Below are 17,661 nucleotides of genomic sequence, written 5' to 3' on the forward strand. Positions count from 1 at the left end.
AACGCAGGAAGTCAGGTGACGTCGTATAAAGGGCAACAAAGGCTGTGTAGGGAGGGATGGAGGCCACTGCTAGTGTCCTGTGTGACACCAAACGTGCGTGGGTCAGTTTATGTCCATTCTGTAGCTAACATTTATTTGAACTCATACCACGATTTCTTCCTAAACCTAACCAACTGCGCTCCTTTATAAGCTCCCTCATTTTCATTTAGTTTTTTCATTTGATTTGACATAAGTTTCCTGTCCACAACATTCCTGTCTTTAAGCCCTCATGCCTCCTTGTACCTCCATCCATCTTCTGTACCGCTTAAGGGTCACAGGGGCTGTAGCCAATCCCAGATGACATTGGGTGAGAGGCGGGATACACCCTGGACTGGTCACCAGTCAATCCCCAGGCAAACACATACAGACAGACAACCACTCACACTCACACCTGCCTTTGGACTGTGGGAGGAAGCCGGAGAAAACCCACACACAGGGAGAACATGCAAACTCTACACAGAGAGAGACCCCATGTTCAAAGTACAAACCAGCTGGCCAGCAGATTTAAACCTGCTGCCCGTTCCTTATACAGAAAAACTGTTTCATTAACTGCTCTGAAGTTGTTAATCAGACGTACTTGTGTTCTCGAAGATGTGTTCTTTTCTTTAATAACCCCTGAGGATAGGGAGGGTGCAGGTTATTCCAGCTGACTGGTGAGCAGCAGTTTGACGGCATCTCTCTCAGAGACTCATCACATCTGTCTTCTTTGAGAGAGATTTCCCTCTCAGGGTCACTGGCTCAAACTAAGCAAGCAGTTTACTATGCCATAAAGTAATAACACAGGAAAGTTCCTTTTATTCAATGTCAGAGCAGCGTATCATATTTTCCATCCCATCTCTGATGGGCCTTGGGAGGCTGAATGTGATGTAAAAACCATGCTGCTTGGGATGTTTGGATCAAAAGATGTTCAACAGTGTGATTCACTTTCTTCTTTTCACAAAATCCTATTTTACAAACTATACCATGAGTCTTGGGACTGATACCAGACAGAACATACATTTCAGATCACTAAAGATAACAAGGTTCAGATTTTTCATTTCTTATTGTATTTTAATACAAGACATAAATCCCATGTGAATCCAAAGTACTCTCAGTTGCTGTTATCATTCCTCCTCTCCACATTGGCCATGAATCGATCCCTTTAATGTAGATCCACTATAAGAGACAATAGTCACAGTCGCTATCATTTTAAAGTTTAGTTGAAGCTAACTTCAGGTATTTTGTGTTGCCTTATTGGAAACACATAAAATTGATGCTAAATAGTGTAATAGTGCCCACTGCATCTGCCTTATTCACACAGAACTTTACCTTTTTTTTTTTGTTATGCCTACATTTGGAGGCTGAAATGTCACCATGTTGTACTTCCCATCTTGTTTTGCAGTCTGAGTAAATTTGCTAACCTGAATAGTCTTGCTAGAAGTGGAGCAATCCTGTCTGCTCTCAATCAATCAGATATATCAGACATATTGACTTATCACCACTACGGGGAAGCACAGGTGACATTGATAGACATTAATGATGATCATCTACCTCGTTTCCACCAGCTGTTTGCTAACACACAAACCATTACAACTTTGTGATATTAGTAGCTTAAAAAAAGCATTTAAAAGCTAGCAGATAAGAAAGGAAACAAGAAAGCAGAAAAGAAACAAAGACACATTATTCATTTGGGCTTTTAGTAATCAGTTTCAGTGATTAATAGTGCTGTTTCATATATTTATCTTCCCTGACTTAAATAAAGCTGTGTATGAGACACTAAAGTTTTGAAATTTTCAGGTATGAAAATAGAAATAAAAAGATGATGGTGAATATTTTTTAAAAGTACTTTTCAGCTTTTCAGCAGCTTCACAATGAAAATACAGAGCGCTATTTGTACGAGCTCCACAAACAGCTGAATGTGCACAACTATCTAGGCTAACTGTGTAATTCATGGTATGTCACATTAAATCAGGTTTAATGATGACTAAAAGCGCCTGTGATATATTGTAGTTCACCAAGGAAGAGAGCAGAATGGTAAGTTGAGGTTACAGGTTGTTTCTTTCTCTCCCACTGGTTTGCAGCAAATAGAGAGCAAAGCATTAACACATCTCCATCAGGCAGCCATCACTAGTTGTCTCATGTCTGGCCACAATGTGCAGTGGGGGGTTAGAAGGAGAGAAAATGGAGAGTGCCATGTGCCTCTGACAGATCCCAATGCAGTGTAATGAAGCTCACCGTCACTCTGGCTCGTTTGACAGCTTCCTGAGGCCAGATGGCGCTCAGTGTTATCCACGAGAGCTCATCCTGGCACCTCCAGCACCCCACTGCTGGAGCTGAAATCTGTACTCACTGATGACCCACTGCAGCTATGATGCAGGCTGCAACCTGTGGGCCATCTTTCTGGTGATGCACCATGGATCTGTGTGCCAATATTCTTTGCTTTCCACTTGTTCAAAGAGCACCTTGGCCTGCAGCAGACTCCTCTGTCCAGATTTAAGAAGCACCAGTAGGGTGCAGCAGAGTCAGCATAAAAGAGACAGAATCGAAGCGTGACCCCAGCCCCCAACCTGAACTGTCATGTGTCTCTGCTGTGTTTTTCACCAATAAGTACTCCAGATGTTCCAGAAGCAAACATAGACAATCCTCTGACAGCTGTCTGAGTAGTCTGCAGCCAAGACTAACGACATCACAAAAACTGGCTTGATTTATTGGAGATTTTATGTGCACCCCAGGAAGGTTAGCAATCATGGTAGTGGAAGTTAATGGGGATCTGAATCAATAAAGAAAATAAAGAACTGAGTTTATATGACTTGGCTTTAAGTGGAGACTTGAAAACAGTCTCAACCTTAAAAAAACCCAAACAATTCATAAAAAATAACACAGTGACAGCGCCTGCAGGAACTGCACACTTTGAGTATTACGATATTTGGCCTTTGCATTGAATGCATAAAAAACATTAGATGTCATTAACGTAACATTCACCATTAGCATAGTTTTTAAAGGAATAAGATCATGGAATTTCCCTGTGTCCTGGCGACCAGACCAGGGTGTACCCTGCCTCTCACCCAGTGTCAGCTGGGATTGGCTCCAGCCCCCCCGCGGCCCTTTGGGATAAGCGGTATAGACAATGGATGGAAGTTCTTGGAATTTTAATGGTCCCTGTTCAGAGATGTTCAAATTTGTCGAAGGTTATTTGTTTCCTTAGCAGTCAATAATACATCAGTAAAATGAAACATGCGAGTGAAAAAGCGTAAATAAAGATAGATGATAAATTATTATCACTTAATAATCCCCACCATCAGGAGGCCATCGTTATAATTTTAGTTCTAATGTAACCAGGCCATCCTGATGCCAGCAACTCCAACATCCATCTTGCAGTTGGTGGAATAAATAACAACCCCTTCTGGTGCCAAACGGATTCTTTACAGTCTGCTGAGTCATGCAGCAATCCAAACAGGACGAGCCAATCTCCTTTTGTGAGCAATCACATTTTGTTGCCTTGATTTTCTGAATTTTCGGCTTTGAACAAAACAGCTACAATGCTTTACAACACTGTATTTAGTAGTTAGTCAGTTATAGTATAAAAAAACAACTGATGCACAGGAACATTCATGTTAGGTTTTTGTCTCTATGTTCTCCGTAGCCTCAGAGAGGTGGTAGGTCCACACTATTCTGCAAATAAAGAGGAGGGGATACTAACTTTAGCTTCACCCTCACTGTATCCTTCCCTACTGGACACAATAATACGGTAGTACCGTTGAATCGAGCCAAGGAAAGCGAGCTGGGGCAAACAGTGTAAGCGATACAGCTGGTGACTGTCCATCAGGGTGTGTGAGGTTGAAGTGGTGAAGGATGATGAGTGTCTGATGACTTCTCACATTCCTCCTCCATCAGCCCACCGGCACAGACAGTATTGAAGTCCGCTCAGCCTGCAGAGCTCGTCATTCCTTCACACGAGCTGTCTGCTTCAGCCCGGCCTCACACTATTCACACACTCACTGCACCGGGCAGCGTCGCACATTAGCACCTTCCCCACAGCAGCTGGAGGTATGTGTTTGAATTACGAGTTAACAACGCCAAAAAGAAGTGGAAGAGTGGCAAACACACCTCTGGGTTAACTTATTTGGAAGAGAACACAAATATAAATGGTAAAATTATTACCCTAACTGTCAATTGTAATCATCCACTTCCTGCATCAACATGAGCTTCCTGCCATGCGTGCCGTAGTTGAGCGCACACAGTCAAGTGTTGCTTGTGGCATTTCAGGTGCTTTCATTTCCAGGTCTGATTGTCACCGTTCACGTTTCTTGCCTCATCAGACTTTATTGTAGCAAACCGTGTTCCCACAGCCTAGCATTTGAACTGTTTTTCCATGGGTCAAGTAGCCACAGTTGCAATAAGCTGCAAGCTGAAATACTAAAGGCCCCAAAGCTAGGTTTTGATACAGGACCCTTATGCAAATGAGCCCCTGAGTCTGTCTGCAGACGACTGTGGTCTGAGACACGATGGAAAACCATGATCAAACCATGATGGAACAAATGGTTAGGTTATAACTAACTGCTCATGCTTACAAAATTATTAACAAGCATAATAAGCTTTATTGACTAAATGAACAAACACCATCAAGGGACAGCCACTTGAGGGTGGAGCTGGTTTTGGTAGAACACCGCTCTGTTATGCTTAATGACACCAAAGGGAGCAGAAAGACACCACACACCAATGAGTCCTGTTCTATTTGAACCGGCACCGCTTGGCGCTGTTTTCGCTTACGGTCACTTTTCTGTGCACAGACAACTTCCCTCCAATGACTGCAGTGACACGAGGATTTAATGTGAGCACACAGGCTGAATCTACTGTGTGTCAATTAGTGGAGAAGGAACACTCTTGTTTGTCGGAGCCACATCCACTGTGATTTGGTGACGGCTGCTGTTTACATAAAAATCTACAGCCTAACAAGATCACCATTTCTACATTGTCACTCAGGTCTTCTTGCTGATTCTCTCTCTCTCTCTTCTACTCGCCTTCCTCTGTTGTCTCTATCTGTATCCTCATCTACATTCTCTCTCTCTGTCTCTCTCTTCATCTCTTTTTTCCTCTCTGCAGTGCACACTTTTCCAGAACACCTTTTCCCCCCGGCTCTCAGGCAACTAAATATAGTGACTGGTGCAGACAGCTCGGCCTTATAACAAATGGTAAGCAGAGCAGAGCAGAGCTCAGTAGAGAGCAGCAGCGGTGGTGGCATGAACATTAGAATGTACTGTGGCTTCACAGACAATGAAGCTTGGCCTACATATGTTACCTCCCACATGCTACTGCCCCTTTTTGTCATACTTAATTAGTGTCTCCTGTAACTCTGCCAAAAGCTATGACATAAATTAAACAGCACACTGTAGGATACTCGTGGTAAAATATGGTATGAATCACCATCACCACCATTGGTGTCTTCACAAGTGTCAGCATCATCATCATTACTACATGTGGGAGATATATACTGCATTACATTTATATCCCAGTGTTATAATAAATAATATATTATATTTGTATAGCACCTGTCAAGTTCTTAACAACAAAGAAATCACATGCACCAAGTGCTTCACATATAACAGATATAAAAGAAAAACATTTGTGGCACAAGATGTAAAATATAACTAAACACACAGAATGCATAATGTAAGATAGAGAATAAAACCCACAGAATGATAATAACAGAATTAAGTAAATCTTTCTTTACCTAAACCTGACCTGGTCACAGGAACAGACAAATGTTGTCATCCTGTCAAAAGTGGCATCAGGTCAGAAAAGGAAAGTGTTTGTGTCACTGTAGAGAGCATGGAGAAACAGATTCTGTTGTCTCATTTGAAGGATTTGTAAAAGTTTCGTGTTTCCATATACCATTGGGTACAACTGTATCTGTGACTAAATGTCCGAAAAGATCCGGTGTAAAATCTGTGCTGTGTGTGCCGAGTCGGGGAGTCTGTTTTCATTGCTAGGAAGCACTGTTGGCCCAGTGGAGGATATCTGAGAAAGACGAGGCCTGTTTCTACATCACACATCACTATTTATGTTACCAAAGGAGAACATGAGAAGATTCCTCAAGCACCCAGCTCATGCCAAACACCAGTGGTGATTTTACGATTCAACTGCACAGCTTTTTGTTGAGCTGACAGCATTGACAACCATATAGCCTTCCATCTTGCAGACGCAAGAGTGTGGTGAAGTTCGGAAGCATGTTTAATGTTTTCTTTGCTCATTTACATCAGTGTTCATAAATATCTCAGTATATTGATGTAAAATGATTCAGCTCTGACTCACGCATAGTAAATCTGCCCCTGAGAGATGGGCTTTACTTACAGTCACCAATTAGGTTTTACACAGGTGAGACAGGCTCACGGAATTAGGCAAAATATACATTCTGAGAAACAGCCCTCCATTTCCGCAGCAAACTCCACTTCCACTTGAACACAAGAGCAATGAGGCCCTGACAGAAAATGGCCGCAGCTCGGCTCCCTCCTGTAGGATTTCAGAGTGGCTGAAATTTCAAAACTCTTTCCTCCTCAAAACGTTTGGTGCCATCAGCCTTCTCTTAAAGTCATACATGTTTTTGGGCAACAGACATTCAGAACCCAAACCTTTATGTCAAAGACAAGATATATAGAATCCCTGTGTGAGCCACAGAACTTTCCCATCTTACAGATGAGAGCAAAATCAAATGCATGGCACTGTGGCAGGGACATCAGCTGAATCAGAACCAACTAGCATCGAATATTTGCAGCTGCTGCAGGTTTGATGCTGGACAATGATTAAACTAAATGAAAGGACAACAGATATTTGAGTCCTCATTTAATCCTTTGAACTCTGCAGTAAATATGGCCTGTCTGTGCCTACATTGAAATGTTTGCTTATTGCGATGTCATTTCTTGGAGCATCTTCAAATGCTGCATATTACCAAAATCTGTCCAACCTCAGCCAATAGGCTAAGTTAATAAACCATAATGACTGATACGATTATGGAAACGGTGCCATAAATTAAGACAATACAAACAATTTTATATCACATTCGGATAAATAAACACACAAAACATATTCATCCAAAACAATTCTGAATGTAGGAATGCAAAATAACAAATATTTCTCAACTAACTCAATCCTTGTGTTCGTCTGGCACCTCTTCACTGCATCACTGCACATTCTCATCCTGTTTTTCATTTCACATAAGGATGTCATCGACATGCGACACAGAAGCTTTCAACCGCGAAAAGAATGCATGCACTACCTATTAAGTGGGTTTTAATTTAGATCTATTTAAACATGATTAAGCAAACAATGGCGTGCTGCAGCCAGTTCAGGTCCATTTTCAGAGGGGTAATCTGAATGTGCTTATTTTGTGCTGTGGGGGTCATTCAAGGCTGCATTTGAATACAACCATTTGAAATAAAGAGACAAACAATGCAAACTACCACCTACACTGCCATTAGCAGCTATTGGCACTTGGAAAACAAGCTAATGATAGTTGGAGGCAGAAAACCCCACAAAACGTGCATGCAATCAAGAGCAAGGACGGTGTGTATGTGAGAGTTCACCTGCTTTGATTTTGACTCTAGAATAATAATATAGAAATGATTCAAGAGATCCATCATAACATAGCGACCGTAGGTGATTCCACTTTAATTAAAGGCATCAAAGGCTGATAAATGTAATCAAAAAGAGCTTAAGAAGGTTTCCACCGTCCACCTCCTGCACGTGCACCCAAACAACAACATAAATGTTGTCCACGGTAGCTTCCTCTCACATAAAGATCAGCCAGATGGTGAAATAATGGGACCCAATTAGTCATTAAATCAGTCACTAAATCAATAGCTCACTTTCAGACCCAGTCAGCCTTCTCCAAACTAATTAAAGCCCCAGATTGGTGGACTCACCCAGAACTCCGAGGCGGTAGTTGATTGTGATGACGATGACGTTCCCATAGCTGGCCAGGATGCTGCCGTCAATCATGTTACCGGTTCCCTCCATGTAGGAGCCGCCGTGGATGTAAACCATGACTGGCTTTAAGCCATTCTCATCGTGGATGTCTGCGAAGAAGAAAATGAAAATAAACAGATGTAAAAATGTTACTTCTTACTTCCATTCAGCAGCCATTTGATGGAAAACCTCTGGCTGAATGTGGTTGGCAACTCTGGATTCTTTTGCTGTTATATTTACACTAGATTCATTATTCATTGCTGAACTGTTTGTTGGGCAGGTTTAAAAATTGACTTCAGGAAGAGCTGAGTCATTTTCAACACATCAGTGATGGAAAGTAGCTTTTTTTTTTGGTGATGCTGTGTTTTATTGTTGAATGGTGGGCAGGTAATGGCTGGTAGTGCTGTGTTTTCCTGTTTGGCTTACTGGTGGCTTTATTGTGTCACCGATACGCTGAATAAACAGATATAAAGATGAAGAAGAAGTTTATGTTAGCTCACTGACATGACTGTATGATGGCACCATAACACAGAACAACATGTGTATGAAAATGAAATATAATATGATGATATACTGATGATGTACAAATAAGGATTTAAGATCCCTAAATATTTTTTGAACTTTGAAGTACTGAGCGGCACATTTTACAGTGTAACAATCCACTTATCAATCTACTCTCTGGTGGACAAACTGTGTAATGAAGAGTCTGTTTCTAAATGACCTCATTGGAGGAATGCTAGTAAAACAAACATGCATTTAAGGGTAAAATCCATTAAATCAAAAGAGCTAATGGACAGAACCACCGAGGGAACCCTGGGATGAAAGCAGCGCATGGGAAACATTTTAATCCAGATTATCTCATTTTTCTACAACGAGAAAAAAAGCCATCATAACAATTTGAGGTACAATTCTGTGGTGGCTTTCAATAAAAGATCAAATATGTCTCCGAGCACTGTCAGAGGCTAACGTCGCCAGGAAACAGTAACAGCTTGGAGCAAATCATGGTCAGTCAGGAAACACGGACGGCATTATTCTTGATTTAATTAACAAGCAAACACTCAACAGTATTAGTGTCTGCACAACAGGGAAGATCATTTTTAATTTAACGCTCATTTCACTACGGCACATAGAATGGATGTATGATGGTCGAGATACGCTTTAACGTCCTCCAGCAGACTCTGATAAGAATTTCCAAGGCTTTAACCCTGCGATCTCTACATCTGTCTCCTGTCCTGCCTGCTGCATTTGTTCTCTGCATAATGTGCAGGGAATGCAGAAATGAGGCCGGATGAATACCTTGTTTGTAAGTCCTCTCCTGTTGTGATTACGCTGGTTGATTACTACATGTGTAGGTGGTGATTAAAAATTAAGAGTGGGTCATTGCATGAAAGAAGATGGAGGGATATGATATTAATCCTTCCAACAAAAAGGGTTCACAATAAATCAGCCAGCTGCATCTTCACCATCAGGAACCCTCAGCTGATTTTAACATCCACATCACTCTACTGACACTTAAGGACAGGCAGTCTGACACAGACACAGTGTTTTTCACTTCACTCCTGTTAATCTAAGAAAAACCTCCAGAAAAGACCTATCATCATTGTCCTCACACAGCCCAGCATCTCTCAGATCTCCTGTAAGCTTCAGTTGCCTGGAACCAACAGCTGAACGAACCCATTATCCCCGGCACTGCCGACCAGGCTGCTTGGAAGTCTCTAAAATGTCATTTGAAATGAGAGCATCTGCTGAGGAAAAAGATCGAGTTGAGATGGAAGTTGGCCAGCTTCTGTGCTGCTAGTATGAAAGATTTAAAGCCATGATACTGTGCTTAGCGTACCTTCTCAAATACTGCCCTCTATTTACCTCCACTGCAGAGAATCTGACTTTTATAAGAGTAAAGGAGTTTACTGCTATTTTCCTGTCTTTAATAATGTTGGTTGTTTCTGATCTGCTCATGGTTTAGGTTGCTGTTAATGCAAACTTAACATTAATTTTAGAATCAGGTAAGAAAAGAGAGAGAGAGAGAGAGAGAGAGAGAGAGAGAGAGAGAGAGAGAGAGAGAGGATAATTTACCATGTGAGCTATTGCAGGATTTTATTAGATTTAGATTTAGTGTACCCTCAGAAGGGGCGATTTCAGAATTTTATCTGAAATCACCCCTTCCATTTTAAACAGAGCCTGACACTAATTCTGGTGGAGCCTGGTTGGGAAACTCTTAGAAATAAAATCCAGTCTGTGCTGTGTAGTTGGTTTAAAGAGGATGTCCACTGCCACACTAATTCTTGGCTTCTCTTCCAGTGGCCATAGGCTACAGTGAGATGCACAATGGTATGCAAGTGGCAAGCTGGCTGAACTGTATATTTTGCACCTCAGTAGGTTTGGCAGAGAGCAACATAGCCAGGCAGGCAGGGAGGCAGGCACAGGACAGGAGGAGTGTATCATTCTCCTCCTCCGCAAAAGGAAACAGTGAGGCGAAGGAGGAGAATGCAGCCCACAGTGACAGGTTATTAATCTCAGCTGTGCCTGGAGTGGGTGCCTTTGCTTTGCTTATGAGCCTGCATCTCTTTCACAACTTTTCAACTGCAACCAAACAGGGGGTTTGGATGTCACAGGCTCCAAACAGCCAGTCTAAGGAGGAGCATGGGTCAGCGTCTCAGACTGACCCGGGCAGATTCACTCTGGTTAAATACAGGCCTGCTAATTACAGAGGTAGGATGGCAGGATGTCAATGAGTTCCTGTTTGTCATTCAGTTCCACATTATGAGAGGCCCGGTGGAACAGTGTGGGCGGCGGAAACAACCTTGAAGAGGCAGATGCACATAAAACAAGAGCGCTGCCATTAAGTTGTCATAGTCTCTAACTGATACGCATCTGATGGTCGCCGCCGGCCTCTGTGGGCTCAGACAAAAGTATTCAGCTGGCTCTCCATCAAACAAACAGGCAAATTAACTGTTACTACCCATCTACCTTGGTGTAGTGCAGCAGCGGAGTCAGAAGTCAGGAGGGGGGGAGGGGGGGGTTTACTCCCGGCGCTTTGTTCCAACAGAGAGATCTTAGAGCCATGTTTTATGGCGGGGTAAGGAGCGGGTGGTCTCGGGGCACCATGTCCCGTTCCTGTCAGTGTGGAGTGCACCTAAAACTACAGAAATCAAACTGCTTCAAGCGTTCGTTTTTCTCTCTCTCTCTTACTATCTGTGTGCGTCTCGCTCTCTGTGCTCTCTCGGGCCTGTGGAGCTTCCTGGGTGACTGTGCAGCGAGTTTGTCCCAGACATTCATCACTGCCACCCCAGCCGAGGGGATAATATATTCCTCCACTGGCTACGCAGTGTTGCACACATTACTCATCTTTATATGGGTGAGGGGGTGGGAGAGACAAGGATGGTGTTTGAGTTTGTTCGAGGGGGTCTCTCTGAATTTTCCATTGCTTTCAGCATTTTCTACTGTTAGCGTTAGTTATAATGGAGGCGATGAGAAGTGCACCCCTCCTCGCTGTCACTGCCTCCACTACTATCCCAGCCATCATTGCTGTCTGTCCCAGCATGCACTACACAGACAGCAACCTACTTCCTGTTCAATACAGTTCTACAGACATGCCAAAAACAGCCAGTGTCCTCTCTCCAGAGTCACAGAAAGTCATTATTTGCCCCCAAGTCAAACACAAACCTGTCAGGAACAGTATGTGGAAAAACAAAATCAGCTTTTACACATTAAAAATGGCAGGCTATGTACTAATCTTTAGCAGGAATATTAGTTTTGTAGGCATAAATATTTTAACACTATATATGTGATTTAATATACCAGGCCATATACTGTGTCCCTATATATGACATGAGTTAGTATTATAAACACACAGGGCTGCATTACCTTATGTAGGTATGCACATATGAATGATGTATGGGATAATACCTGGCAAATTTTACATTTCACATTCCACAAAATACCATATGTAATCACACATTGGGCGGCTGTGTCTCAGAGTGGGTCGTCCATCAATCGGGAGGTCACTGGTTCGATCCCCCGGCTCCTATGAGTCAGTGTGTCGAAGTGTCCTTGGGCAAGACTCTGAACCCCAACTCGCTCCTGAAGCAGCTTCAGTGTGAATGAAATATAGTTCCTGTACCTCGAAGGTGTTCCTGCTAGCATTGGCAACATCTACCTAAACAGGAGGGGGGATGTTTCCCTTGGCTCGGCTGGGAGAGGGATGGAGACAACATACTGACTGCTCTGAAATCATGAACATACACAACATACACAAAGAGAGAGGAGGATAGTAGCATTGTATTCTTCTACATGATATAGGATAGCAACACAGTCTTTTTCTCTATCACAGTTTGTCTTCCCCTCTCTCCTTCTTACCGGCCATCTCTCTATATTTCTTCCTTTGTGCTCAGGGTTGGTCACGGTTCTTCCTCTCTTGCCTGAGGCTGTCCCTCACACCTGCAGGCTGCAACGTTATTTCCAAACATGCCTTTCTTTCAATATGCTGCTTTTCCTCTACCCCCTCATTCACTCTCTCTTGAGAACTGTTGTGAACATGGTGGTGTATATCTAGATTTTAGATATCATATACATTTAGAAAACTAAACCAGCCAATTCAGCTATATTCTAAGTGTGGTATATATCATATGCACATGGTGTTATGCTACTTTGAATATTGGTGACCAATATTTATCTAATTTTTGTATGGGAATGCATGTGTACTGAATACTGTATTATACTGTGCTGTAATATATGCAACCCTGTGCTCCTTTTCTTTCCACTGTGTCTTTTTTCAAAGGAGGAAAGTAATTACAGTAAAATCTCAAAAAGCAATAGCTGAACACTTCTTGTTCTAGGGACATAATTGGATAATTATGATTGAGGGTACATTTGATTCAAATAGTGCTCTCAAAGCAAGCGCTTTTGACAAAAGGTCATTTGATGGTAAAGAGCAAACTTCCAGAAGAGGTGATGTGGGAGACTACAGCACATAAGGTCTGAGAGAGGGTGTCTGCACTGCTGCCAGGCTTCTCTGCAGCAGCCGCTGAGGTATAGGTGGAGCCACAGGGGATCCACTGGAGTAATTCACTGCCACTGCAGATGTTCAAACAGTCAGAGTGCATCGATCCTGCCTGCTCTCCTGAAAACACAGGCAGGTCAAGGTAGTGCCCGAAGACACTATTTATCCAGACCTTTCACCATATAGAAACCTTTTTTCCAAGTGTGCAAGCGTTCTGACTTTTTCCTGTTGTGTCAATGTGGCACAGCAGGAACTAAGACCACCAAAGGCTGGTAATGTTATTTTACTTTTATCCTTATTGCACTAAAACTGAGTTAGTTATATCTGAGTAGGAAAACTTCTGCCTACATAACCAAAGGCATTAGGTTTTCTCTTGCAGTCTCTAGATGGATATTGTCTTTTTTCCACACCAGCTGTGGCAGATGGTGTGTTTTTTAATCTGTTTTAACAACACGGTACCATCTCCCAAAGATCTGGCCCTCCTAATTTGAGGTAAACTATCCTACATCTGTTAGGTGCAAATCCAATATATGATGGTGTTTAACGGTTTGATGAAACCCCAGAGAAAACTCAAGCTTTTAGAAGATCCAGGCAGAGCAAGACTAAGTAAATTACAGTTTAGAAAGTAAATAAAATGTATCACTTTATAAAACCAATTTGAAGATCATTCTCCTGTGAAGAGGAACATTCAGCTTACAGAAAGTAAAATGTGAGGTGAATATTTTTTGTTGCATTTATTTGGAAGCGTACACTGGCATCGTTTTTCTTTAAGGGTGCTTCAACATGTGGACAGGAGGAGTCAGGCCACAAGCCCACAAGATCTAGAATTAAAGGGGCACTCCACCAGATTTTCAATAAAAGATGCAATTGATCCACTGTCCACTTGGACTTTGACCCACATGTGGTGCTAAAGGCCCACCAGCTCTACCAGCTGACCATCATCAATAGTCTAAGAACGAGACCCTCAGACAACTACTGTAAACAAATGAGATTATAGTCAAATGGTGATCTAAATTAAGAGTTATACACCATTTCCACGGTCCTGTTGCTAAATGTGCCAGGGAAATGGGAGGATGGACGGGGAGTAGCAGTAGAAAGCTCAGGTAAATTCAGCCAAATGCAAGACAAAGTTGAATCCACTCTCCTTGATCCCTCTTTGGTTGCTGTTACATGGTGTGTTTTTATTAATGTCTCTCTTCCCCATCACAGTAATGTTTTATACACGATTGTTACTTGCACTTGGTCTTCAGAGACAGGCAATGTTTCATGTCAAAGTGTCCCCTGCAAATTATATGAGCCTTATAGTTAATTCACCGAATTAACACCCAGCTTATCGTCTATCACTTTATCTGTAGTTATTTATCACTTTATCATATCTTCCGTCATTACCTCAAGCTCGCAATCGCCAGGGGTAGTGTCCCCTAATAAATGAAATGTGGAAACTTCATTTGGTCTGTGTTGATGTTCATGTCAACCAGCAACAGGGAGCACAACAGCTGTTCACTAAGCTTACACACTATTGTCCGTTCTATATCTTCTGAGTGCTGTGACCAGATCTCTTATCACAGAAGCTCATCACTCGCAGGTCTACTAGCCATGTGACAAACCCACTCAGCAGCAGTCTGCTGCAGCATCACTGCTGGACATTTTACATGTGGTCAGAACACACTAACGCCTGTGCATTGGTTGGCAACACATTTAACCATTTCCTGCATAGAGGTCACTACAGTGTACAGCTATTCAAAAGCTGTTTTCTTGTATATGTATGAGTTTTGATGACATAGTTACACATCAGCCACTACAGTGGATGCTACTGCATCATCTCATACACTGCTACCCAGTGGGAAGCCATTGCAAGTGAAAAAAAATAGAGTGAAACCAAGATGGTCGACAGCCAGAAACACCAAGTTGCTCATTTTTCTTCTGTTCAAACCTTCTATGAAAAGAAACCCTTGTAGGTAAGAAAAATATGGTGACCTCAAGTAACATCTAAGGAGGCATGCAATTGCTACATTTTCCAAGTATTGATTCACATTATTCATTCAGGTTAGCAGCAGAGTGTCATTGAATCTAAGAAGTACTTGCACATCAGATTAACCTCAACAGCTGAGTCATTATAGGCTGTTTAGAATTGTCTTGATGATGGAACTTCATCTAAAACATTCACTTTTTGGAGATCTAGTGTCCAAAATAAAAATATAAACATCAGTATCTGAAATATACTTATATGTAGATAATATAATAATAATATATGATAACTTTTTCTTGAAAAAGGAATAAAGAACAGTGAGAAAAAGGCATTTTGAAATAAAAAGAATACCTGCAATAGACTCATTGTGAAAAGTAACAGGATGAGTTGAGTTCTAATTGGATTATTTTCCATTTCCGTTGTAATATTACATATTTTGGATGTATTTTTTCATAGATTTATTTATTTAATTTTGAACATGTTGGGTCTCCGTACATCTTGGCTGAAATGACCCACAGATTTAAATCCATCTGAAGGAAAACATAGTTTCTAACTAATTAATTAATATATTTAAGTTTGATTTGTTCACAGCAGGTTTATTGTATGATTAGTCAAACAAGGTACATATTATCAAGAAGTAAAAGTCTATCAAGTACACTGATGCTATCATCTGTATAAATGCTGTATAAACCTCAGTTTTACAGGCTGGCTGCCAACATGCCTGGCTAATGCTAAGTCATGTAGAAGAATGCACTGTGAGGATTATGTCAAACATTACTCTGTAGAGCAACATCCATAAAAACTGAACAACTGCACATAATCATGTGATTCAGAAATGTCACTGCTTTTTCTAGCACTTGCATGTCTCCTCCCCCAGAAGACAAATGGTGCCCTTTAACTGAAATGTCTCCTATGGCTTTTCACCTCCAGTCATCTGCCAATCCCCACATATTACCCAGCACACTGGAGACGAAATACGGCACCGCTTGGTTATTGTCATGCAGAAAAAGGAGGTGTTAATAGAAGAAAAAAAAACCTGGTGGTGGAGAGCTTCTCGGAGCCACTGATGAGCAAATTTCCACTGTCAAAATAACATGGGTTAGTGCTCATGCTTCACCGAGCAATGGGAGAGGACAAAAAAGGAAATGTAGAAAGGGGGGAGAGGAACATGATCGTTTTAAAACTTTAATTCATCAGTCGAGGCAAAATAACATGCAGAGCTGAATATAGATCAGTTGGCAACAGCAGGTGAGAAAAGGATTACTGGGGCCTCCTTTCTATTTAGAGGTGCCCTCTCACCTCAGACAAGATTCTCTGATTTACATGAGTCCAAAGAGGAAAGAGGGTGATACAAAAATGAAGAACTGAGACGAGTGCACTCAGATGCACTTCAAGTAGAGTAAAAAAAGAGGAGGAGGAAAGGGGTCAAAAGAAACTGATTAAAAAAAGAGGTCTGCAGGTCTGCTGTCATGCATAAGTGTCAGGCTTTTATTTTATTGGTCAAAAAAGGTAAAAAAGATAGAAAAATACCTTCATCACCGCCACCATCATTACTGTTGAAATCTGCGCCTTGCGCCTTGTTTGAGTTGGCCCCTAGTGTTGAGGAGAGAGGTAGAATAAGGGGAGACATTTAAAAGGAAAAAAGAGAAAAAAGGGTTTTCTTGCAGCCAGAAAAGCAAAAAAAAAAAAAGAAAAAAACAGCTTGGGTGAAAAAGATTTGGTTGCTGTGTGAGCTGCACAGGCTGTGGTGTGATGAGGCGTCTTTGACTAACAAGGAAAACAACAGCAGCCTGGCAGGGTCAAAACAGCCATTTATGACCAAACGCTTCCATCAGCTGAAACTAATCTGGCACACTGCTGTGATACACACTCTCATTAACTGTACAGTCAGTGTGCAGCGGCAAAGCAGGTGTGTCATTCACACATGAAGAGCTTGTGTTTCTCAGGAATGTGATGATCACTTCAAGAATGGTTCTTGAGTTGAAATACATCAAAACAGTGTTTGTCATCCTCCCCAATCCCCCAGCACACCTGATTCAAATGAATGACTCGTTATCAGGCCTGTGAGAGGCAGAGCTGGGTGACGAGCTGATCATTTGAATCAGGTGTGCTGGAGCAGGGAACTGTGGGAGCAGGACTGAAAAGCACTGCATTTAAACATAAAGTAACAATGGCTGTATGTTAGAACATCAAAATCAGTCACGTCTGCTGTCATTCATTCATTCTTATAGTGCAAGTTGGACATGATGAACACTGCGTCTTCCACTCTTGGCTAGCTTGTTGCTGAATTAATTACTAACCATCTTTCCAAATCTGCACATGAAGCCTATATTGTACATATACGTCACAGAAAAAGAAACATTTTATTATAACATGATCTATCCTTATATTCACGTAGCATTCCCCTTTCCCTGTTTAATGCTACTTTTCATGAGGTGTTTAAGGGGCCAAAATAAAGTACCAGCAAAGCACCCCCACACCATCACACCTCCTCCGGTTGATGCTGAGATGTGTCTACTACTTGAACCCTGTGAAGCATTTTTATGGCTCTAATCTGAGGTGCTGTTCATTTGTGGTTTCTGAGGCTGATAACTCTAATGAACTTCCCCTGCAGCAGAGCTAACTCTTCCTTTCCTGGGGAAGTCCTCATGAGAGCCTGTCTCGTGGTTTTTGATGGTTTTTGAGGGCCAGCTGATGGTTTTGCAACTGCAAT

At 41.9% G+C, this 17,661-nt stretch overlaps 1 protein-coding gene across 1 annotated transcript in view; it reads right to left on the reverse strand.

Moving 5' to 3' along the window:
- Nucleotides 1-17,661, reverse strand: part of nlgn4xa (neuroligin 4 X-linked a) — a 67,403-nt gene that overhangs the window by 38,870 nt on the left and 10,872 nt on the right. Inside the window, exon 2 of the mRNA XM_070855461.1 lies at nucleotides 7,938-8,090. Within this exon, the coding sequence (XP_070711562.1) occupies nucleotides 7,938-8,090 (153 nt within the window). The remainder of the gene's footprint in view (nucleotides 1-7,937; nucleotides 8,091-17,661) is intronic.

Source organism: Pempheris klunzingeri, chromosome 24, assembly GCF_042242105.1.
Source record: "Pempheris klunzingeri isolate RE-2024b chromosome 24, fPemKlu1.hap1, whole genome shotgun sequence".
Classification (NCBI taxonomy): Eukaryota; Metazoa; Chordata; class Actinopteri; order Acropomatiformes; family Pempheridae; genus Pempheris; species Pempheris klunzingeri.